General features: G+C 38.3%; 1 protein-coding gene across 1 annotated transcript in view; it reads right to left on the bottom strand.

Annotated features, from left to right (window-relative positions):
• The window catches only part of DEUP1 (deuterosome assembly protein 1), an 86552-nt gene that overhangs the window by 18828 nt on the left and 41074 nt on the right, over nt 1-26650 (bottom strand). The window contains exons 7-10 of the mRNA XM_021679087.1: nt 18632-18777; nt 15352-15457; nt 10575-10772; nt 8260-8346 (exon numbers count right to left, since the gene is read on the bottom strand). Coding sequence (XP_021534762.1) covers nt 8260-8346; nt 10575-10772; nt 15352-15457; nt 18632-18777 — 537 coding nt within the window. The remainder of the gene's footprint in view (nt 1-8259; nt 8347-10574; nt 10773-15351; nt 15458-18631; nt 18778-26650) is intronic.

Below are 26650 nucleotides of genomic sequence, written 5' to 3'. Positions count from 1 at the left end.
AGCAGAAAATTCACGAAGTTCTAGTGATTTTGAAATGACCTACCTTAATATCAGTTATTTCGCTTGTCTAGAAAGGAAAAACAAATAATTATTGTTTGAATATTATCCAAATACCACATATTTCAAAAAACCTAAAAATAATGATGTAAACATTTTGTTTCTTATTGCTTGAGGTAAAATTGCAGTGCCCATTCTTTAATTCCATGTTTATTTATCCATTCCAATTATTTCAGAGAGAATTAACTATCTCATGGGATTTTAACACATAACAGATAAGAGTTTTCTTTAATGTGAGATCTTTCAAATAATGAATGTTAGATAAGTCACATAATAGATTGCATACTCTTAAAGAACAACGAGTTATATTTGCTCTTTTTTTTTTTTTTTAAAGATTTTATTTATTTATTTGAGAGAGAGAGAACGAGAGACAGAGAGCAGGAGAGGGAGGAGGGTCAGAGAGAGGAGAAGCAGACTCCCCGCCGAGCAGGGAGCCCGATGCGGGACTCGATCCTGGGACTCCAGGATCATGACCTGAGCCGAAGGCAGACGCTTAACCATCTGAGCCACCCAGGCGCCCCCTATTTGCTCTTTTTTTAATTCAATAGACACTTGAGATCTTTCACTTTGGGGAGTGGCTTGACTATTTAAATTATCAAAGTCAATGCCAAACCTTCACGTACAAAAAATAAAAGGGAGCAATTATAAAGTCAACTTTCTATATGAATTACAATCCTACATAAAGTGTATGTGATTAAATACTATTTTAATAAGGCATCACACTGAGGGCCATTCATCAGTGGCATTCTATTTTATGATACCCAATTAACCAATCTTTAAACAAATACATACTGTACATACATATATATATGTGCTGAGTGCTACAGAGGTGATCAAGTATGAAAAAGTGACCCTGCCTTCACGGAAAATACAATAAAACTGAGTAGACGAAATTAACATGTATGAAAAAATAGTGACTCATATAAAGTGTAATTATGTATTAAATTATGTTACACCAAGTTGAACTCAAATGTTTTCTGAATCAATGAATGGCAACAACTACTGGACTAAGACCATGTAGGTGAGATAAAACAAAGCTCTGGCAATCTCTTTAATGACGTGAGCAATAATTTCCATGAAAATTTATTCATGCCTCTTACAATACAGGTGAGACCCATAAATCCACATGTATTCAAGCCTTACCCTATGCCAAACTCTGTATGAAGAAGTATAAAATATAGTACACTTCTTCCCTCAAGGAGTCTATGACTGATGAGACAAGACATACAAAAACAATTAGAAAATAAAAGAAGACAATTCAAAACTTGATGCTAAATTGTTATACCTGTTAAAGAAAGTCAAAGAAAGAAGAAGTAAATGGAGCCTAGAGTAACTGAAGATGAATTCATGGAAGAGATATAATTTAATCTAGGTCTGAAGGGACTGGTAGGATTTATAAAGTACAACTATGTCTTTACTTTGTTAAGGAAAGCATTCAGGTGGAGGGCATATAATGGATTCATTCACTCATTCCCTCACTCACTCACTCATTGATTTGTTCATTCACTCATCTAACAAAATATTTTTTCACTGCCTCCTGCATTCAGGCACTGTACTAAGTGCTTGGCTACAATGGTAAACTAGGACCATAACTGCCCTCAATGAGCGTACTGGGTAGGGGTTGGGTAGCTGACAAGAAATAGGCAATTTTACCATTGTACTATGATGGATGTTATGCTGGTTTCAAGGACAGACACTTAACAGAGCAGAGGAAAATCAAAGAAGATTTTGTATGACATGTAAAATTTATGCTGAGTTACCTGAAACAATAGGGCATGGCTACGTGAAGTAGGAAAAGGGAATTTTTAGCTAGAAGGAAAGCACGTGTGAAGGCCTAGAAGCAAGAAAGGGCATGAGAAAGGACCATCACATACACAGATGAGGCTAAGACAGGCCTAGCTCTAGCGGAGGATTTGTGTAGGTCACTAAAGGGAAACAAAGTGGGAGAGCCAGATTAAGGAAGCAATGGAATATGAAGAGTTCTGACTTCCTATTGGAAACTGAGCACATGTCCGAAAGGAAGGATAACACAAGGAAAGGTTATGTTAGAAAAGCACGTCGTGTATGAGAAGTGGAGAGAGCTTGGAAGCCACTGGGTACTTCAGAGGAACTAACCTGGAGTGGTTGATGGATCTAGCCTCTAAGGGGGAGCATATTGCCAGAGAAACAAAAGTCAACAGCAACATTTGGGGAACGAGTAGAGGCAGGTACAGGAGGGTGAGAAGCCAGTGAATAAAACAGAAGAAACAGAGAACCACAGGATATTATAACAGTTAGTATCATGCATTTGGAGTTATTCAAACCAACTTACAACCTATGTGATCTTGGGCAAGTTGCCTAAAAACTTAAAGATTTCATTCCTTTTTCTGTGAAATGAGATCGTCACACCCAACCACCATATACTCGTTATAAGGATATAGACAGACACTGATATATGTATTCAGCAGATTATAAGGCATGTATGTGATAAACACTCAATGAATGAGTAGCAGCTCTTTGTTGTTACACAGTTCTCCCAGTTTCCCTTAATCTTTCTCATCCCTGGTCTTTGTACATTCTGTTCTCTCACCATGATTCTTTCCCACCAATCTGTCTGGTTGACTGCTCCCCAGATGCCTTTTATTGCTCCCAAGACAGGGTTAGGTAACCCCTATCAAGGTCCCTGAATTCTGAGCTTTCCTACCACTCTCTAGTGTAATTATCCAGGTAACGGTCTATATCTGGTAATATATGGTCTCCTTCTACTAATATTAAGTTTCACGAATTCAAGGATCTTGTCTGACTTATTCACAACACTCACATACTGTCAGATACACAGGAGGCATATTCAATAAATATTTACAGAATGAGTGAATGAATGAATGAATGAATGAAAACATTCTGTGGTGACTGTGGCATGCAATAGACAGAGAACCGAATAGAGAGCCCAGAAATAAACCCACACAGTATAGTCAACTAATCTTTAATGAAAGCACCAAGAACACACAGTGAGGAAAGGATAGTCTCTTCAATAAATGTTGGGAAAACTGGATATTCACAGGTGAAAGAATGACACTAGACCTCTATCTTCTACCACTCATAAAAGAATTAACTTGAAATGGATCAAAGACTGACGTATCAGACCTGAAATTGTGAAACTAGAAGGAAACAGATGGTCAATAGACACTTGATATTGGTTCTGGCGATGATTTGTTGTATATAACACCAAAGCACAGGCAACAAAAGCAAAAGCAGACAAGTGGGCCTACATCAAACTAAAAAGGTTCTTGCACAACAAAAGAAACAATCAAGAGAGTGAGGAGGCAACCTACAGAAGGGGAGAAGATATTTTACTTAGAAATTATTTAGAAAGTATTGAAACTATTGTCACATAGAATCCAGGAATATGTCAAAATTGTTAAAGTAAGACTGGGGTTGAATTTTGTCCCCCCCACCAAAAAGAAGGTATGTTGAAGTCCTAACTCCTAGTACCTCAGGACATGGCCTCATTTGGAAAAAGGATCTTTACGTAGGCAATCAAGTGAAAGTGAGGTCACTAGAGTGGGCCCTAATCCAATACGACAGGTATTCTATAAATATTAGGGGAAATCTGGACACAGAGAAGGACATACGTGGTGGGAAGATGATATGGAGAAAGAGAGAAAGGCTGTGTGAAGACAGATACAAGGAGGATGCCTTGTGAAGACAGAGGCCAGGAATGATGTATCTATGAGCCATGGATTGCCAAAGATGGCTGGCAAATCACTAGAAGCTATCAAGAGGTGAGGAAGAACCATCCTCTACAGGTTTCAGAGGCAGCGTGGTCCTGTTGACACCTTGATTTGGGGCTTCTATTTCCAGAACTGTAAGACAAGAAGTTTCTATTGTTCTAAGTTACCTGGTTTGTGGTACTTTGTTATGGCAGCCCAAGCAAATGAATACAATGACCAAGAAAGTTTATTCCAAAAATTCAACGATGGGTCAGTATCAGGAAATGTGTCAACCATAGTCTATTATACATCAACAAATCAACAGACAAAACCCACATGGTGTCATCTATGCTGAAAAGGTATTTGATAAAAGCCAGCAGCAAATCTTAAAGACTCTGAGTATACTAGGAATAAAAAGAATTAAAACCATAATCCAAGAACAAATATTATTCTAAAAAGTAAAACTCTAAAACAATTTCATCTAAAGTCAGAAATTAGACAGTTTTGTCAGTAATCACTATTATTATTTCATATTCTCTTGGTTTAAGCAAATGCAGTATGGCAAAAAGTAACTGATATGAACAGTAGAAAAAAAGAGTTGAAGTTATCTACTTTTGTTAAAATGACTGTATATCTCAAAAAACCCTAAGAACCCCTAATAAAATGCCCACTAGAATTAAAAGACAGTCTGGCTTTTTTACTATATTAGCAATAAGTTCTTATATGGAAAGAGGAAAATATTCCACTTGTAACAGTGACAAGAATTATAAAACACTGAAGCATAAATTTTAAAAAGAAGGCACAGAACCTATACAAAGAAAATTGTAAGATCTTATTGAAGAGCATAAACCGAGATATGAAGAAATGGAAAGCCATGTCATATTCTTGGACTGAGAAAACTTACTATTATAAAAGTGTCAATTCTTTTTATTTTTTAAGATTTTATTTATTTGTCACAGAGAGAGAGAAAGAGAGACAGACACCGAGCACAAGCAGGGGGAGCGGCAGGCAGAGGGAGAAGCAGGTTCCCCACTGAGCAAGGAGCCCAATGCAGGGTCAGGACCCTGGGATCATGACCTGAGCCGAAGGCAGACACTTAACCGACTGAGCCACCCAGGCATCCCAAAAGTGTCAGTTCTTTCAAAATTATATGTAAATTTATTTTGATTCCAAATAAAACCCAACAGGAAATTATCTGGAGAAACTGGATAAATTGAACTTAACTTTCATATAAAAATTTAAATCGGGTTTTTGTTTTATATCATATGTAAAATTATAATTCAAATGGATTAAAGACTTAGATGAAAAAATGTAAAATTCATTGAAGACACTCTAACAAACAGTGTATACTGTCAAGAAGTTGGAAAAACCATGTTATTCCAGGAAGAAAATTCAGAAGCTGTAAACAGATACATGTGTCTGACAGATGAAAGTGTTTTTTTAAGGTTTTATATATTTATTTGACAGAGAGAGAGAGAGAGAGAGAGCACAAGCAGGGGGAATAGCAGGTAGAAGCAGCGGAAAAAGCAGGCTCCCGCCAAGCAGGGAGCCTGATGGGGGGCTCGATCCCAGGACCCCGAGATCATGACCTGAGCCAAAGGCAGACGTTTAAACAACTGAGCTACCCAGGTGCCCTGACAAAAGTTGAAAACTTTTCGTATGGTAAAAAGATATAAATAGAATTACAGACAATAAATTCAGGAAATTGCTGTTGTAAACTGACAAGAAAAAAACATCCTAATAGAAAAATGAGCAAAGAATATAATTCATAGTCCACTGCCAATAAATATACAAAAATATACTCACTGTAGCCAGGGAAGTAGAAATTAAAGTACTACTGAGAAATCACTTTACACCCATCAGACTGACAAAAATCTAAAAGAGTAATAAAACCTCTTGCTGCTAAGGAGGAAAGAAAAAGGTGCGCACATACAGAGACGGGAGAAATATGATTTGACAACAAATGTTTTAAAATTAAAGCACTCAGGCGCACCTGGGTGGTGCAGTTGGTTAAGCATCTGATTCTCAGTTTTGGCTCTTTGTGATCTCCGTCATGGGATCAAGCCTCACAAGGGGCTCCACACTCAGCATGGAGTCTGCTTCAGATTCTCTCTCCCTCAGCCCCTCCTGCCTGTGCGCTCTCTCCAACAAATAAATCTTAAAAAAAACACTTATGTTTTCATTCAGCAATTCCTTTTTTTTTTTTTAATAAAGGGTGAGAGAGGGTGGGCAGGCAGAGGGAGAGAATCTTAAGCAGGTTCCACGCCCAGTGTAGATCCCAGGGCTCGATCTCACGACCCTGAGATCATGACCTGAGCCCAAATCAAGAGTTGGACGCTTAACCGACTGAGCCACCTAGATGCCCCCAGCAATTCCATTCTTAGGAAGCTGTTCCAAGATATATGTATGAGGATTTTTTTTACAGTATTATTTATTTGTGCAAAAATCTAGAAAGAGTTGAATTAATTTCAAACGAATTGGTTCTGAAAAACAGTTGAATAAATTTTGATACATTTACATCATGGGTTATTATTAAGCCATTATACAAAATGAAATAGACCTAAACAAGTTGATTTGTAAGGATTTGCAAAGGATATTGCTGAGTGAACAAAAACAAAACACAGAAAAGTGTGTATAATGTAATCCAATTTTTAAAAAAGTTAAAACCCCAAAATAGGTATATGACTACATACCTACGTGTATATATATTCACACACACACACACACACACACACACACACACGAGTTCATAGATATGAAAAAGTACAAAATGACACATACTGAATAGTTAACCTGTGTTATCTGGTAGATGGGGTATGAGGTGGGTAGAGAAACAGAGCAAAGGAGAAAGGGAAAAGCAAGAAAAAGGAGACTGCATGAAAATCACTAGTGTAAGTTGTGAAGCAATTTATTAAAAATTCTATATTCTACATAAGTATATATTGATTTTCCTAAGAAATGAGGGAAAAAAAGATGTTTTCCTCCTGTCTTCTAGAGATGTCCATGATATATAGTTAAAAAGCAGTTGAGAATAATGTACTTATTATACACCTATTTCCGTAAAGGGACACTCAGCTCATCCCTTCTATATGTGTGCACGAGCCAGAAAAAAGTTATAGAAGGCTACACACTAGTTTGTTAGCACTGGATATCTCTGGAGTCCAACCTGGGATTGGAGATAGCAGTGGGATAATTAGCTTCTTCTTTACATATCTTTATGTGTTTTATTTCTTGAAAAAAACAAATCAATGAAGAAAGCCAAATGCCTATCCAAGCCAGTGTGAAGCAGGCTCAGTGTGGGCTGTGATGACGCAGAATTCACACCGAAAAACATTTAGTTTGAAATAAAAAGAAAAATAACACAAAAACCATTTTGTGAGAGGGAAAAAAAAGATACTCATGGGGGCAGGACCCAATTTAAATTTTTGTGTGTCAAGCCTTTAGAAATAAGAGTCCTAAATGTCACACAGATTTTATGTAACAGATAGGGAAACCATATATACTTTCCTTTTTATCCATCTGTCCTCTGATCACAGAATCTGTCACCAGGGCCAAAGAAGGCAGAATGCTTGAAGAATGCTTCTAACTCTCTGATGCTAGAACACTTACCATTATGGGAACGAGAACCTACTCTCACAGAAATACAGCATCATGGAGAACCCCTACTCCAACTTCCTCACGTCATAGCTGAGGAAACTGAACTGGCCACCCATGCTCATCTTTTATCCTCTCCATTCTCTCAATGGCAGGGACATTATTTTATTTTAGAATTTTCTCTCAGAGCAAATAAATGCTAAAGAAGTAACAATGGTATTTCCTTAGTTTGATAAATAAAAGTTCTATTTACATATAAAAACCCACCTTCAAGGGCTATATTGAACAAGGGAAATGAAAGGCACAGAGCCTGTTTTAGCTGCCCTGTGTTAATCTATAGAGCCACTGGTTCAAACCACAAGGTCAATCCTCAGTCATTCATTTGTTCATCCTCCCTTATATTCAATCAACATCCAGTGAACACTTACTATACCCCTGACATTTTGAGGTGCTGGTGCGACAAACATGAACAAAACGTGGTCCCTGTTCACCATCCAGTCGGGAAGTGACAGGCTACCAAACAAGTGAGACCAAAATACAAACCAAGTGTGGATGGACCAGTTCACTCTGACTGGGGTTTCAGGGGTGGCTTCATCAAGGGTAAGGCTGACATGTGAGTCAGGCCATGTAAGATGCAGGATTTCAGAGATAACAGCAGGAGCAAAAGCAAGCACGTAGCATGTTGGAGGAAACGATCAGAATTTAGCCCAATCCAAGAAAAGAGCAAAGGAGAAAACTCGAAATTCAAATGTTCCAGGCTGAGGATAAAAATTAAGTTTAATCCAAGTGCAAGATAATTTGCCGCCCAACCCCTGCCTGCCTGACACACAGGAAATGCTTAGTAAATAAGGTCTGGGTAAATCCTGACTAACTCTGTAATCTCTCGGTTCGATTTACTGAATGATTTCAGCGTTATTACCATGTACCGTCCGGGGTCTAAATCTCCCATCATTCCTTTCAGGTGTGTATTTTCCATTCGGACAGCTTTGTATCTCATATCTGAGACCTGAAAGCAGATCAGTAGGTAAAAGTGAGTGTAAAATACATAATAAAAGCTCACAATTGTATTAAAATTAATTTTATTAACCTAAATGTTTTCTAAGTGTAGTGAAGAGAAACACTGATTAGGCATGATCATCCTAAATCAGTATTTGCATTCAGTTCTCTCTTTGGCAGCCCTCACTTAACCCTCCTTTCCTGATCAGTGCTAAATTAAAAACACATATTGACAAAAATGACTCATTTACTTTTTTCTTTCCAATTCTAAAATTCCATTTCTCACTTCTATTTTCTACTGTATGCAAATAAGCACCAGAAAAATCACAACTTATTTTTATTTTTTAAAGATTTTATTTATTTATTTGACAGAGAGAGACACAGTGAGAGACAGAACACAAGCAGTGGGAGTGGGAGAGGGAGAAGCAGGCTTCCCGTTGAGCGGGGAGCCCGATGGGGGGGGCTAGATCCCAGGACCCTGGGATCATGACCTGAGCCGAAGGCAGAGGCTTAAGGACTGAGCCACCCAGGCGCCCTGAAAAATCACAATTTAAAAAAAACGCTCCAATAACACTGCCCATGGAGTTATTCACTACCTAATTAATTTTTACAATATGCAAATGTAACTTTTATATTTAATTTTGTTCTTTCTAATATGTCTGCCAAGCTACCCTCTTTCTTTTTGGTGACTATTTCATTTCGTCTAATGTATTTATTTTTCCCTGATTTCTTCTATTTGACAGTACTTAGACATAGTATCTGCTCTTTTATCATATAGGCCTCATTTCTATATAAAACACTTCCCTTGAAATGATTTACTTTCATAGATTATAAAATATTTTCTCCTTAACAAAAATCTAAAAACATAGAAAAATATAAAGATGAAAATAAGAAGCATCCATAATCCAACCCCACAGATCACTGCTAACACCTCTCAATATCTTTTCTCAGGGGTGCCTGGGTGGGTGAGTGGTTAAGCGTCTGCCTTCGGCTCAGGTCATGATCCCAGGGTCTTGGAATCGAGCCCCGCATCGGGCTCCCTGCTCGGCGGGAAGCCTGCTTCTCCCTCTCCCACTCCCCCTGCTTGGGTTCCCTCTCTTGCTGTCTCCCTCTCTGTCAAATAAATAATAAATAAAATCTTTTAAAAAAGTCTCTTTTCCTACACAGGTACAGCCTATGATATTATCCCATCTATGCTGTGTTCCTGTGTACTGTACAAATTAATCAGTTTAAGGTTTATAATTGGACAAAGGCTGACTCTCGTTTTTATAATACACAGGGTTTAAATAGCCATCTTTTTGGTGAAGTGACCCTCAAATGCCTAGAAAGTTATAGAATGGTGCTCTCAAAGCCTCTCGATTTGGAGAGCAAAAAAAAAACAAAAACAGATAACCCCTATGCTTTTAATAACAGGTCACCAATTTGATGATGAGTAAGGGATTGAGGGAATTTCAAAAGAAATAGGAAGAAAGGAAGGGAGGAAGGAGGAAAAAAGGAAGGGAGGGAGGACTTTGAAGTTACTTGCAGGATTTTAACAGCAGAATGGTATAATTGCTGTTTTTTTTACCATGAACCATGCTGTGCAGTGAGTCAATGTTCAGTAAATATGGACTAATTTTCATGTTTCAACATCCTTTTTTAAAACCCCAAGATATGGGGTGCCTGGGTGGCTCAGTCGGTTAAGCATCTGCTTTCTGCTCAGGTCATGATCCTGGAGTTTTGGGATGGAGCCCCACATCAGGTTCCTTGCTCAGCGGGGAGCCTGCTTCTCCCTCTGCCCCTCAACCTGCTCTCATGCTCTCTCTCAAATAAATAAAATCTTAAAAAAAATCCCAAAATACATACATAAAATTGGGGTGAGAAGTATCCACAAAAAGCTGGAATAGAGGCTTTTTTTTTTTAAGACAAAAATATTAGTGGAACTACAGGACACCAATTCAAGAAGAAATCTTTGACTAGAGCATACTGTGGGAGGTGATCAAAATATGGTTCACAAGGAAATGTTAGGATGAGATTTAATGCAATTATCTTGTGTCGTCACTTTTGCCCTCGTTCTGTTTTGATGACACTTTGCATTATTTTGTAAAGGCTTTATGTGGCTCCAGCAAGCATTTCTGTGAGGCTAGTCTCAGACTGAACACTGAGAAATGCAGTGCTTTGCTGGTCATCGAGGAAAACCACGGTCTGCACTGGGCAAGACAGTGACCCGGACAAGGGTGGTCCTGCCCGCTTGCGTACCTGTTGTTTTGCTAACATTTTTTCTTTTATTTCTAACTCCATTTTTAACTGTCTTTCCAGAAGGGCAGCTTTCTTCATGATAGTTGCTATAGTGATCTCCTTCTGATGAAGCTCCTCTGTTAGGTCAGAGATTTCATTCCTCATTCTTTCCTGCTCAGAGCCATGGTACTCTTCCTCCTGATAGAGTTGGCTTCTTATCTGCAGCAGAGACATTCCGGCAAGTATTAACAAATCTTTTTATTTATCAAGCAGCTTAAAGCTTGTGTTCAGTCTTCCTGTCTTTTGGCAGGCCCCACTTTACCCTCCTTTTCCGATCAGTGCTGAATTAAAAACAGATATTTACAATAAATGACTCATTTAACTTTTTTCCTTTCAAATTCAAAATTCCATTTCTCACTTCTATTTTCTATTGGATGCAAATCGTCACTTACTACTGATGCTACTTTGATAACTACTTTGACAGGAAGGTGAAGAAAATATTATCAAGCACTTACCTCCCAGCATAACTGAGGGATAATTAGTATACAAAAACTGCACATAATTATCGTAGACAGTTTGGTGAATTTGGACATACACTCATGTTACTATCACCACAATCAATATAATAATCATACCCATTACCTCCAAAAGTTTCTTTGTGTTCCTTTTTTTGCTTTACATTTGTGTGTGTGTGTGGTAAGAACACTTAACATGGGATCTACCCTCTTAAAATTTTAAGTGTCAACTATAGACACTGTGCTGGAACTTCATACCCATCAAACGACCACTGCAGAATGCGTGGTGGAAAAGCCTTAGACCCACTAACCAGAGGCGGACGGACCAAGCATGTTTTTAGGGAGAAAAAATTGGCCGAGAAAGGTTAAGTGACTTGCTCAAGGTCATAAAGCTATTAACTGGCAGAGCTGGGACTAGAATCTAGGACTCTTAGCTTTAAATTCAGTGCCTTTTTGACTAACTTGTGTGTACTGTTTATGACTAAACAGTATGTTTTTCAGAATCATGTTATAATAAATTTCAAACTTAATGTGTGTCTGAAAATGCATCACCTCCCTCCCCTTAAGCCTGTGGAGTCTCTTGTTCTTAACCAGGTTAGGCCTTCCCTGTCAGCAACCTCTGGATCACCTTGGGCTCCTCCCTATCCTTGTTGTGCCAAATGCAGTCAGGCAGCAAATTCTGTCCCTTGCACTTCAACTTCTTCTAAATCTCTCCTCTGCTCTCCATTTCTACTACTACTGTCTTGATCCAGCCTCTTACCACCTTTCTAGAAATCATTCACTGTCTCTAATTCTTGAGATTTGAAGATAAAGTGAATAGTCAGCAATCTCAAGAAAATCATAGTCCATTGGGGGAAACAAAAATCAACAGTTACAACACAGAGTAGCATTCCACGTCAGCGGTATGTGGGGGAGGGGTGTTTAACCCAGCCTGGGGATGTCAGGATGGGCTTCCCAGAGTGGGGGTGGACATCAGACAAATACTGAAGGACGAATGGAAGCCAGATGGAAGGCAGGGATGGAGAAGGACCCAGGGCAACGAGTGCAGGGAAGACTCTGCACGCCCAGTGGAGCAAGACGAGTCTCGGGTGGTTGGGACGCGGCATGTTGTGAGAAATAAGGCTGGAGAGTTTAACGGAGCCCATCCATGAAGAGATTTAAATGAATTTCCTCAGGGCACTTACTTCTAAAATTGATTTTTTTTTCATTTAATCTTTAAAGATTTCAGGATCTATCTATAAAAGAAAAAGGGCACTCTTTCTTTTTTTAACATAGCCAGAACACCAATATAAGATCTTAAAAATATTAGCAATTCCTCAATATCATCAAATATCCAGGAAGTATTCAAATTTAAAAATGTATCAGGACTGTAATGAATGTTTTTTGTTTATCTGAATTGGGATCTAAATATGGGGACTGGCTCATATCTTTATAAAGCTCCTCTTTTGTGTGTGTTTGTGCGTGTTCTATGTAGTCTACATACATCATCTCATTTAATCCCAGCAACAGTTCTCTATTTTGCAGAATGAGAAGTTAAGTACGTAACTTTTCACAGTCACATTCCTGGCGATAGGCAGTCTGATTCCAAGACCTTACCCACCGTGCTATGTAACCCCTATGAGCCGAACTCTGGAAGGTTGTTCACACAGTGAAAAAAGCTAGCGTGGGATGACCTAATGTGGAAAGGATGCATGTCCCGAAGGAAAACCTGATCTGTCCTCAACTCTATACCACCAACCCCTCATGTGCTTCTATTCCTATTATTAATATTTTTAGAGTTTCAGAGTTGGGGGGGGCGCCTGGGTGACTCAGTTGGTTAAGCATCTGACTCTTGATTTTGGCTCAGGTCATGACCTCAGGGTCGTGAGATCGAGCCCCATGTTGGGCTCTGCACTGGGTGTGGAGTCTGCTTAAGATTCTCTTTCTCCCTCTCCCCCTGCCTCTCCCTCTGCCCCTTAAAAAAAAAAAGTTTCAGAGTTGGACATGACCTTAGGGGTCTCACGGTCCAACCCCAACCCCATCATTGAACAGATGAGAGAGAGAGAGAAAAAAAGAAGACTCCCAGGGAAGGGAATGGACTGGGCCCAAGTTATCCAGCTCCTAGGAGCAAAAGGGAAGACTGGGAGAGAGGAGTACAAAATACCCTCACCCCGAGGACAGTGTTACAAGTCTCCTTTCATCTCCAGTCTTCTCTGATTTTTTTCTTTACAATTTATTTGATGAAACAACGGGGTTCTTCTGTGGTTTATCCCAGTTTGGATTTTGCTGATTGCATCCCTGTTGTGTAGTTAAGTTTCCCTTAAAATGGAACTTTCAAAATGTAAAAAAAAAATGAATATACTATTATGAAAAAGGAGTAAACTGTTTTTATTACTTTCAGAGCATTTAGATATTAAAACAACATGCTCTACTGCAAAGCTTCCCTCTAAATGAGATTAATTTACCGATCTCTAAATGACTTTTGGCTTTATTAAAAATGTCAGTTTTATCACGAAGTACATGACAAAAATAGTTCTACACTGAAAAAAGAGAAAGAAATAAAACACTTGCAAGATTCCTAATACATGGTTCTTGTTGCTTTTATTACAAGAGAACGAAAATGCTCTCCAAAAACACTTCCTGGGAGCTATAGCTATTTATACACAATTCATTTGTTACCTTTTCTGCACAGCAGTGCATTATCTAGAGGTCTCCAAGAGCCTATGAAGAGAATTTGTGCCTAATATTCTCTCCTTCCATATTGAAACTGTGCGATGTCAGTAGATTCCTTGTTATTCAAAGTGTTACTGAGTCTATGAGGTTAAGAACGGTGTAACTATACTTCAGGTGGCTTTAATCAACCTTTGTATCATAATACCTTCATTGGGGATACCAGCAAACAAAGAGTTTTTTAAAGTTATATGTTTAAATAGCAGTGAAATCAATTTCATGGGATCATGTGAAAAATAAAAGGAAAATGATCATTAATTCATAACAACTTTTCTACACTTAATTTAAAGCTACTTGACAGCTCTGTGGGAGACAGGATTTGTCTTTTGCATCACTGCATTTCCTACAGAAACAAGCAGAATAGCTGTAGTCCTACTAGATGCTCAATAAATATATGCTGAATTTATACAAATGGCCACTGAATTTATGAGCCGATACAATTATGGGAGACCTCCACCTTTATATTGATTCATTTGTTCTCCAAATATTTATTTTCACTTTTGTATGTCAGGCGCTGTGCTGGGATAGATAATGATTCGAAGCCATGTCCAGGTTGTCCCTACTTTTAACAACGGTTTAGATCATATAGCATTGAATATTTAGGTGTGATCCTCAAACCTAAAGACCAGAGATGTGGGTAGTAGCCATGATAAGCTCATGGAAAGGAAGCCCCTACTGGATTTTGCTAGAGGGAGAAGAGAATATACTTTTTGTAGAGAGTTGAAAACCACAGGTTTTCTAGGACAGGGCCCAGGCTTATTCATCCTTGTGTTCCTAGCTCCTGGCAGATTACCTGGCATGGGTTAGGTGCTCAGGGACAAAAGGTAACCAATAATAGTAGCAGCCGTCACTCACTAGGTGCCTCCTCTGAGCTAGGCAGGCCCTGTTCTAAGCTCTTTACATGCATTTTTTGAATGGATTTTAACTTAAGGGAAGAGTATGAGCTCTGGAGTCAGATTGCCTGGATCTGAACCTGACCTCTGCTGCCCAATAGCTGTGTAATATTGGGGGAAATTACCCAACTTCTCTGTGCCTCAATGTCGTCAAATGGGAAAAAAAGATAATATTAGTACCTTCCTTATAGGGTGGTTGTGAGGAATCAATGAGCTGAGATTTGTTAGGCCCTCAGAGAGCCCCTCCTGGCCCATGCGGAGTGCTATTTAAGTAGCAGGGTTATTGGTATCCCCTTTAAGCCTCATCACAGTTGTTTGAGGCAAGTGCTAAGGATCCCAACCCCATCCTAGAAATGAGGAGCCTGAGCAACTTGCACAGCAACTTCCCCGAGCTTAGGTACCTACTAGATGGTTGGAGGCCTGAGTCTGGGCTCTCACACTTCTTGCCATAAGCTACTTGCAATGAAGCCACAGTCTCCCAGTGGCACAGTGAAGACCTAAGGTTTGTGTTTGTTACAGCATCACGCAGAAGAATGTCGGAATTAGCAGCCTGGTAGGTTATTATCTTAGGGGAAAATATAGAAGGGAAAAGAAGGGAATGAGAAGAAAGGTTTTTTTCCTCCGTTTGTGTTCAGGGACTTCAGATCTGCCTGGAAGAATGAAGCCCATTATTTTCCATACCTTGTTCAATTCTTTTTCATGATTTGGTTGATCTAGGGTCACTGAAAACAGCTCTTTCCTTTTCCTTTCTGGTTCTTTAGTAGAAGGTGAATAAGATGATTCAAGTCTACAAATTAAATAATGTGAATAAAAATTAACCTTGACTTGGTAAACTCTCATGATTATATTGTTAATTTACACTATTGTAGGTTGCAGAGATAGATTATTAGTTTATTGGAAACATTTCTAGTTCCAGATTGCAAATTCTAATACATTCAGATCCCCTAAGTATTTACATATTTAACTGAGTGCAAACGGTTTGAGTGAAAAAAAAAAAAGGTAACAATTAATATGGAATTTCAATTATGTCTTGAAAATTGGCAGAATACTGGGTTTGCATATGTAGATAAGATTTTTATATAAGAAGACTGTTTCCTATAATAAGATAGCTTGGGAACCCCTTAAAAAAAAAAGGAAACACATCTAACTTGCTTGTACATCATGGAAAGGAACCATGTTAGGAGAAGTCTGAGGGGAGCAACTACTCCATAAAAGTGACCCAAAGTGACTAAATCTGACAGTCTACCCACAGGAAGCTCAAATACATCTGTTCTTTGGCTGCTTAATTTATAAAGTGGAATTGCCATCACATATGGATACCAGAGGGGAAAAGCAGAAACTAGTATAAAAAGTACAATTTCTACAGGAAGTTTGGAGAAGTACAAGCAGGTTCACTTCTAGATCAGGAAAGCTGATAAATGAAAAATCATTAAAACAGAAAATAAAGATAGCCAGGCAAGGACAATAGCATGCTTTCTATTGCTTGACTAATCTGGTCAAGTCTGGGGTTTTGAGGAATGTGCCTACCTGTAAGTGAATACAAGTTCAGATTTCCAAAGAACTTTTTAAAAGGTTCCATAAATCACAAACTTAAACCACACAAAACAAAATCTGAGCAATGATAGAGAAATAACTGATGTAAACATTGAAAATGAAGGTATCTTTTAAAAGGTGTAAATTTATAGTGATATCTTGAGGTACTTGTATCTAGACCGGGTTGCCTTTCTTCTGATTATCAAATATATGTGTTAACTGTAGAAAACAGAGTGTATCAGAGTATATGCTGCTATAATGTTATCATCGGGGAAAAAGCATTGTTGGCATTTTTGTGTATATTAATTGTCTTTTTTTCTATGTATGTGTGTATAAATACATGTTTCCCATACAGTTAGAATATACAGTACACATTATTTTTCAGTCCCCTTTTGTTTCCTACTCAGTAATATAGTGTGAGCATTGTATCCAATATTCTCCTCCAACATTATTTCAGAATCAGTCTTAAATTTTTCTTATTTGCTTTTATTTGAAAGGGGTGAAAAATGACATTTCCTATTTTTCAATTCTTCCTAAGCAATTTCAGGGAGTGGAATGCTGAACTGATTGGGAAAAAAACAAAAGAACAACAACAACAAAAAACAACCTCATGATGGTCTCGTAAATTTCACTGAGCAACTGGAACAAATGTCAAATGTCAATGTGGACAAGTTCAAAGGAGAAAACAATAATTATGCTAATACAACATGCTAACAATATATAAAGGAATTATCATTTGTCATGTAGGAAAGGAGTGTTGGAATTATTTTTAATAACTCTCAGAACGTATCAGCCCAAGGTGCTTCTGTAGCTAAAGAAAAAGGAAAAGCTAACAAAATCTTACCATTATTGAGAAAGGTTCTGAAAATGAATAAAAGCATTACTATGCTACGTGTATAAAACTGCACTTAGGAGCCTGGGCTGCTTCACTTTAATACAACTGGAAAGAAGAAACAGAGTCCAAAGGAAAGAAACTCAACCAGTAAAGAGGCTAGAATCACCTTCATATGAGAACAAACCAAAAGGATGAGAAACTTTCAATGGGAAAGATGAAGGCTAAGAAGACTAGGCCCAAAGTCTGAAATACAATGGAAGCTGTGAAAAGATAAATTATCTGTCTTTCCATCAGATCTCAGAATAGAAGAACTGAGGAATACCCTCCAAATAAGAAAGCTACAGTTTGGAGACCAAAACAAATACCAACTTAAATAAAGAACGGCATTAGGCACAACAACAGAATTGTACTGACCAAATATGTGAATAACTGAGATTTTAGATGAAGTCATGTCTTGAAGGAAAGTTGGCAAGGTCTGGAATTCAGCACTAGCCTTGTGAGACAGATCCACAGAAAGTACTACAATGCTCTTCCATAAAACCACAGTTACACAGTGTGTGAAAAGTTTGCTTTTCTAGGAAATTTCTTATGTTTTTAGGCATATACATCCTTAGTACAAAGACATTTCTCACCAACTCACCACACTGGTGCCTCATATTTTCCCAGTAGATTTATTAATCATCATTGATGATGATCTATAGCTTGTATATGGAGCACTCTATAATGCTAACTGGCTAACAGGCATTCTACCGTCCTTGGTGAGACATAAGATAGGTCATTTTTAGGAAGCTAAATTTGCCATTTGTTTAAGTGTAGAGCTCAAAAAAATTCGAGCAGGTCCTACAACTTAAAGAAATAATCATTGCCTTTAAAACAAGGTAATCATCTTTCAATAAAATATCCCTTACCATTTGGTTAGTCAGTTTTTAAAATCCTATCATTGGCCTTGAGATCTGAGAAGGATTCAAGTTCCAATGAGAATTTGAACATTAATGAATGGTTCAAACAGTCAGACTTTCTACTCACAAGCATAAATATTTCATAATCCTTAGCAGTCCCATTTCCCTGTGGTTCTGGAATACACAATATCTGTCTGATTTTTAAAGGAGGAAAAAAACCTGTTGTAACAAAACCCTTAATGGAACTGACAAGGTAGTGAGTATGGAGACCAAAAGAAATACAACATTTACAAGTGAAAAAGTTAGTAACAGGTTTATAGACAGTCAAAATAAAAGCATTTGAAAATATGGAATAAATCTTATTTATCAATATATACAATTAAATATCAGCTCTATACTTTTTTTTACAATATACTGAAAAATAAAAGTTCCAAGAAAATATCTGACTCACTGTGATACATAAGTATCCATAAATCAGAATATGATACAATTATCTAGGTAAGTAAACATACTCATTTTGAAGATGAAATAATCATGGATTTTATTTTTAATACCAAATGTTATCCAATAATTAACAGCATGTTAATACAAAACAAATAGACTTTTAATTCTAGTTTTAAATATAAAACTCTTAAGATACTCAGACATCGTGTCTTGAACCGTTTCTCTCAGGCTGCTGAGAATAAGAATATACCTTTTTTTACTTTCTTGAGTATTTTGGCACTCTCCTATTTTTAATAATTCTCTGTGCAGCTGCAATCGTTCCATTTCTATAATTCTCAAGAGATCATCACGTGACTGTAACTCACTTTTCACCTCTGAGAGTCCTGCTTCCATGGCCTACATAAAAACATCAAACAGGTCCAGTGCTCACATTTGGATATCATGATTACAATATATTTAAAAATATTTAACATCTATGAACCAGCCTAATTCCAGATTAACTGGTGTCGAGTCCTTGGTTGGCTCTGTCTTACAGAATTTCATTCCTTCATTCATTTACTCAACAAATATTTGCTGAGTCCTCATTATGTGCTCAACACTGAAGTTACATAGACTCTGTTCTCAGTGGGCTTATAGTCTAGTGATAAGGAGTAATCATTAATCACACAAATCCGGGCACACTGTATGTGAATCTGAGAGAATCATAAAGGTATGTAAAAAATATTAATGTGTAAAATTTGGATTAATGCCAATAATGCCCAATTTAAAGACAATAGCCAGGAAGAATCTAATTTCAAAGCTGGCCTACACAGTGAGTTATAAACCGTGGTCTACGGCTCCACTGTTGCCCAGTAATAGCCCTACTTTATCTGGCAACTAGAAACACCAGCAATCCTGTGAATCCAGTGTTTTATTTTGTTGATAAGAGGCTTGAGCAAGTTTAAAAGCTGTTGGAAAGGGTCCAGGCAGGAGAGAGGAGGAGTAACGGTAATGGTGTTGGTTCCTGGGAAGGTAGGTGGAGTGGGTCCCAAAGCCCAGGTGGAAGAATTGCCTAAAGCAAAAGGAAAGAAGGAAGGAAGATGGAATGTAGACAAGTATATGCAACTGGATATGGAGAGATAAGACAGCGGCCCTCTGTTGGCTTCTATTTTCCTTGTGAAGTAAAAAGATAGCACTAGAAGGAGAAGGGGAGATAGGGGCAAGGGAATGATTTTTTTAAAAGATTTTATTTATTTGAGAGAGAGGGAGAGAGAGAGCGTGCATGGGGGTGGGGTGGGGGGAAGAGGGGCAGAGGAAGAAGCAGACTCCCTGCTAAGTGGGAGCCTGATGCAGGCTCGATCCCGGACCCTGGGATCATGACCTGAGCCAAAGGCAGATGCTTAACTGACTGAGTCACCCAGGCGTGCCCATGGGAGTGATTTTTGAGAGTGGAGAAGGTTTGAAATGGCCTGCAATGAAATGGATAATTAGCTGATTGGAGCAACAGAAGAGGATTCCTGGCAGTGCTGAGTACTCATTTGAGATTTGTGACCATGACCCGATGAGTGATTTTCTCCAGCAGTACTTGGCTGTTCTCTGGGAGAGAGGTTATGGCAGAGTCCTTTCAAATCACCAGGTTTCTTCTACTCACTTATGCAGGGAAACTAATATTTATTAAATGTACCTGACCCAGGTCATCAAATCCATTGCCACTTTTAGTAGATGAGGAAATTGAGGGCCAGACTTGGTCCAGAGTCACAGAGCTTACAAGTGGCAGATTTTAGAAAAGACAAATCCAGGTCTTTTGGAACATTCAAAATGCAAAAATAATTTGTTTCATGCAACATTAGTGAAACAGTCCTGTAGTTTATTGGCAAAGACAGGGTGGGGTGTTACGAGGGCAGGAGGTTTCTCTGCTAATAAAGGCTGTAGGAAACACTACGGACATCTTTAAAAATCATTTGTTTAATAACTCTGTATATATCAATAACAGATTTATATATAATCCACATACCATAATATTCACCCATTTACAGTATGTAATTCAGTGGAGTTAGTATGTTCATGAAGTTGTGCAGGCATCACTACTAATTCCAGAACATTTTCATCACAACCAAAATAAACCCAAAACCCATCAGTAGTCACTTCCCATTTTCCCTCCCCCTAGTCCCTGGCAACTACGAACGTACGTTCTGTCTCTATGGAACTACCCATTCTGGACATAGTCTTTGCGACTGGCTTCTTTCACTCAGCATAATGCTTCCAAAGTTCATCCATGTTACAGCATGGATCAATATTTTATTCCTTTTTGGTGATGGATAATATTTAATTGTATGAATATACCACATTTTTGTTTATTAGTTCATCAGTTGCTGGACATTTGATGTTTCTTCTTTTTGGCCATTATGAATAACACTGCTATAAAATTTCATGTACAAGCTTTGGGCATATGTTTGCTTTTTTTTTTTTTTTGAAGATTTTATTTATTTATTTGACAGAGACAGAGATAGCGAGAGCAGGAACACAAGCAGCGGGAGTGGGAGAGGGAGAAGCAGGCTTCCCCTCGAGGAGGGAGCCCGATGTGGGACTCAATCCCAGGACCCTGGGATCATGACCTGAGCCGAAGGCAGACGCTTAACGACTGAGCCACCCAGGCACCCTGGGCATATGTTTTCTTTTCTTTTTTTTTTTTTTAAAGATTTTATTTATTTATTTGAGAGAGAGAGCACGAGCAGGGGGAAGAGACAGAGGGAGAGGGAGAAACAGACTCCCTGCCGAGCAGGGAGCCCGATGAGGGACTCGATCCCAAGACCCTGAGATCATGACCTGAGCCGAAGGCAGACGCTTAACCGACTGAGCCACCCAGGCGTCCCTGGGCATATGTTTTCTTATTCATTAATTCTTACCCCAAAATTCACAGAGCCTATAAATATAATTATGCAGACAGTATAGGACATATGAGTTCCCAGAGAAACTTTTTTTTTTTTTTTAACCAAAGCCTTAAATTTATACATTTTCCGGGAGACCTAGAGACCTGGGTTTGGGGAAGGACCTCGCTGTAATATTTTTTTTTTTAAAGATTTTATTTATTTATTTGAGAGAGAGAGAATGAGAGAGAGCACATGAGAGGGGGGAGGGTCAGAGGGAGAAGCAGACTCCCTGCTGAGCAGGGAGCCCGATGCGGGACTCGATCCAGGGACTCCAGGATCATGACCTGAGCCGAAGGCAGTCGCTTAACCAATTGAGCCACCCAGGTGCCCCCCTCGCTGTAATACTTTAGCCCCAGAAGTTCCTGGACTGACTTGGAAATAAGAGGATAAATATATTCCAATAGGTGATTTAATAAACTTGTTTGGATAAAGGTGTGTTTGGATAAAGTCCCTGTTTCAAACAGTGGGGATTTTTCAGATGAGCCTAAAATTTCAAAATAAACAAAAGAAATGTGAAACAATAGATTCGCAAGTAGAAAAACAAATTGACTTGATGTGAATGTCATCCATTACTTTGGCCAATTGAAGAAGGTGCCATCTGGGCTCCCTGCCTTGCAAATTTGCCACCACATGAAGCTGCGTGTGGGCAACTAGGTCTTCCTTCAGTCAGGGAAGGGGAGTATAAAAAGGGCCTAGCTCCGGGCCAATTTGAAATGCAGAGTCACCATGGACTAGGGTTAATTAAAATTCTGTAAAATGTGATAATAATAGTTTATTTCTTTACTGTTATTAGAAAAGAATACCTATAAGACTGATATTTGGAGATATCATGTCACTAAGAAAAAAAAAGCTTATTTGTGATCTAGCTATCCTGGTAAGAGAATTTATGTCAAAATTGAAACTTTTCATAATATAAATCAATAATAATGATTTGACACGTTTTTCTAACATGAATGAATATGCAAAAGATTTTAATTATAATTGACAGAATTATGTAAATTGACTATAAAAGTATGAGAAAAGCTTTGTTGATATAGATAAATTGAGAGTTGTTTTTTGACCTATGCAATATCCCTTTGAATTCAATGTTAATAATACTGAGTTGACACAGATTAGTGAATTTGTTAAAAGGTTTTTTTTTTTTTTTTTTTTTTAAGATTTTATTTATTTATTTGAGAGACAGAATGAGAGAGAGAGCACATGAGAGGGGGGAGGGTCAGAGGGAGAAGCAGACTCCCTGCTGAGCAGGGAGCCCGATGTGGGACTCGATCCTGGGACTCCAGGATCATGACCTGAGCCGAAGGCAGTCGCTCAACCAACTGAGCCACCCAGGCGCCCTAGTGAATTTGTTTAACTTAGATGTAGCTTTAAAATTGGCATGCTTTTGCATAAAAGCCAAATTAATTATTTGTCACTGTGGATGCAAATATTTAGGAAAGTGACTCTTTGGTACCTGATTCAGTGACTAAAACACTCTCAAGTTTCTTTGGAACAACTTAGGTACGTAAATCTACCTTTTTTTAAAAACTCGACCCCCAACATGGGGCTCAAATTCACAACCTCAAGATCGAGAGTTGCATGCTCTACCAACTGAGCCAACCAGGAGCCCCTGTAAATCTACTTTTTTAAACTGTAAATTTTATGACATCTAAACACAGGTCAAGTATTTCCAGTGACTACTTGGCTTCCAAATTGGGAGATATGTTGTAAGTGTAAATACACACCAGATTTTGAGGACTTAGTATGAAAAGAAATGGAAAATATCTCATTATTTCATTAATAACTTTTTACATTGATTGTATGTTGAAATGATAACACTTTAGATATATGATGGATTGAGTAAAATATATTACTATTATGTATTAATTTCACCCATGTCTTCTGTCTTCTTTTGATGTGGTTACTAGAAAAACTTAAATTATATTTGTGGCTTGCATTATATTTCACTGCACAGTGTGGTTCTAGTATGTTAACGACCCACTAACAAGCACACTAAAAGGTCAGTGTTGGGGGGGCACAGCTCTTAGAAAAATGCAGAACAATTTCTTTTTGTCATTAACCTCCAATGGGAAATGCAGCACATTTAAAAAATGTGAGTGTAGTACAGCATAGTAAATAAATATATGCAATGGGATTAATATGTATACTGACACATTTCAGAGTTGTGGAAAGACAAGTGAGAAGATGTGATTCATGTGAAAATCCAGATGCATCTGGCATTCACGTGTGTTGTAAACTAAAGAGAATTTTATATACAACAAGTGACAGTAATTCAAACTGAAATAGTTGTCTTTTTAAATTCATGTGCAAGATGTGGAGCACTGTCACATGACAGGTCTTTGCAAAAAGAGAAGAGAAACTTCTTTCTAAATATATGCACTGGCTAAGTGATTATTTACCTCTAATGATTCCCATTTGGTAAAATACAAATTTTGTAAAACAAGTTTAAGGCCCATCTGTTTAGTTAGAAATTCGCCTTTAAACCTTCAAATCAGCTACCAAATAGTAAATAATTGGTATCTTCTTATTCTGTATTTGCTTTAAAGCAAGAGAATGAAACATAGGTCACATTTGGAAATAAAACAGGGAAAAGGCCAAATGAAAGCATTATTTTCAGCATTTGTCTTCTACAGGCATCAAAAACAAGTAGTGTTTCCTTGGGCATAGAAATCTTATCTGTTAGCTACCTTGAAGTTTCCGAACCAAACTACTTCTTAAAGATCTTTTCATTAAAGCTTTAACGTATTTTTATGTGTCAAGCATACTCCAGAATAATTTGGTTTGTTTTTTAATACATGTGATTCTTCTGTAAAATATAAAATGGAGATTCTTAGTTTAAATTTAATAATGTTTCTAGATCCAAGAATAACTAAATTATTTTTGTTTAGTGAATACAAATCTGTAAAAATAACTTTGGCAAATTTTCTCATAGAAATTGGTATATAAATAAAAATAAATAACAGTCATATTAAAATGTATCATTAACTATGAAAAACATCATAAAATAGAGTAGAAAACTGGTGAAGAATATGAGTAAAATAATATTTCAAAACTTAAAGCAAGGTTTCTCAACCTCAGCACTATCTATACTTTGGTCTGGATAATTCTTTGTTGCGGGGGTCGTCTTGTGCATTATAGGATGCGTAATAGTATATCTGGCCTCTACGCACTAGATGTCAATAGCATCCCTTTTCCCTGTTGTGACAACCACAAATATATCCAAGCATCACCAGGTGTCACTTGGGGAGCAAAGTCACTCCACTAGAGAACCACTGATTTAAAGGAAAGTCATAACAATTAGGGGCAACTAATACTGTTATTTTATAACCTCTGGTATAAATAACAATAAGAATATTTCACAACTGATTGACTTCTATGAGGAGCTGGGTTTTTATTTTGTTAGTATATATTCAGGAATATTAGTAAATTATTATGTATGTTGATATACGTATATATCAGGAAAAGTCAAGGTGGATAACATGGACTTTCCTTAACCCAGACGAGCTACGGAGCCTTCTCAGGGTGCATGCATGTAAGCCCTTATGTGGGCGGGAGGATGAGTCATATCCTGTTGAACTTGGGTCAGGAGGGTAAATCAATTAAATGATATTGCTAAAGGACAGGGAGGCCTTGGCCTTCAAGTAGTCTGAGGCCTCTAACCTCCTGCTACACGTTCAGACTCTCTGGTTGCACTTTCTCTCTTCTTGTCAATAGGAGTGCCAGTGTGAGAAGTATTCGTTTAAGGCATTCACTTGGAGAGAGGGAAGAGATTATGAACTAGGAATGTTAATTTATTAATGTTTCTCAATGTACACTCTTCCTCTATTTGCAACATTCTTTCTTTTAACCAGATTCTCCAACTTCCTTCCTGGAAAAATATAAAAAAGTTCTGAGGAGAAAGATGGGGCTGGTCTAGGAAAGCATGACAGAGAAAGTCAGTCATGCTGCCAAGAGAGGGAAACAGAGGCTCTTTCTAGAATACAGGGTAAGAGTAGCCATTTCTATTTTACAAGTGAGCCAAAGAAGCAAAAGCTGAACCTCAGCCTATAAAAGAGGATGTTCTTGGATGCTGTAATAGGTCCAAACAAAATTCTTTTGGCGAGATTAAAAGGAACTGACGTTAGTGAAGAAGTTGAGCCTCACTGAAGCATACAAGCAGACTTCATAACTGGGCTCACTCATGAAATATGTTTAGGGCAAACTAAAGAGAACAGAACAGAAAACAGATTTCTGGGGACCAGAGCCAAAAAGACCTTGAAAAAGGACAAAGAGGACCAACTCCTCAGTCTGTGCTGGATGACCTAAAGCCCAGGGCAGAAAATGTGGGAACAACCCACAAACACACTCTACTTACTTATTGATTGTGATCCTGGTGCAGACTCTGGCAGTTCAAAGACAGCTGCAGAATGTCTTGAAATAAACGCCAGAGACATGACCAGTTGTCCCAGGCCCAGGGAGATGGAAAAGGAAGCCCCTGAGAGAAAAATCTCCTCAGAAGCAGAGGTCCTGCAAGCCCCTCCGAAGGGACCAAGTAGGCTGATGGGCAAACTGAACACACGGAAGCCACCTGACAGCCTCTCGAGTAGAAGAGTAAGGGCTAGTCTTACCTACGTTATAGCAAAGCTGGAGAAAACACCATCAGTACCTCCCCTATTTCTAGACAATTTGTGGCTTGCTCAGCGCTTAGGATTTGTGGTTTAGCTTGCTTTGTTTGTTTACATCTATATTCTGATTTGTATTAGAATAACACCCCCCTCCCCACATGAAGCTGGATTTGGGGATGGAGGAGGTGTCCTTCTCTTAGAAACGCCATGGAAGCAGAGAAGCTGGGAGCCTTGTGTTCGGCCCCCTACAGACATGGAGAAAGAGGAACATGGAGGAGTAGATGTTGGCAGAGAAAGAAATAAAAGAACTAATCCCATATATAACGCGGCGGGATGGGAGGATGAGGAGTTGGCGCAAGACGAAAAAATGACCTTGGGAGTTTAAGTGGTAGAAGATCCTGAGGAATGTCTTAAAGAAGTGGCAGTCTGCTCAGATAGTGGCCTCCAAAGTATATCTCAGCATGAGGAAGGGATAGAGTGGGACTGAGAATGGGCCAGCTGACATGTTTGAGTTGGTAGAAAAAGGCTGAATGCTTGTAGGTGGGAGAAGACCAAAACGGGGGATAAAACTATAGAATGTGTCAACTAACTGGGAGATCCATGAATAAGAAATATATATTTAGTAAAGAAACTGGTAATGACCAATTTTGATGTATGCTGTATTACTTTCTTAGTGATGCAGAAGTAAACAAGAAAGAGAAAGAAAGAAAGAAAGAAAGAAAGAAAGAAAGAAAGAAAGAAAGAAAGAAAGAAAGA

This window comes from Neomonachus schauinslandi, chromosome 11 (assembly GCF_002201575.2).
Source record: "Neomonachus schauinslandi chromosome 11, ASM220157v2, whole genome shotgun sequence".
Taxonomy (NCBI): Eukaryota; Metazoa; Chordata; class Mammalia; order Carnivora; family Phocidae; genus Neomonachus; species Neomonachus schauinslandi.
Note: the sequence above shows the minus strand (reverse complement) of the source record. Positions and strands in the feature narration are given on the sequence as shown.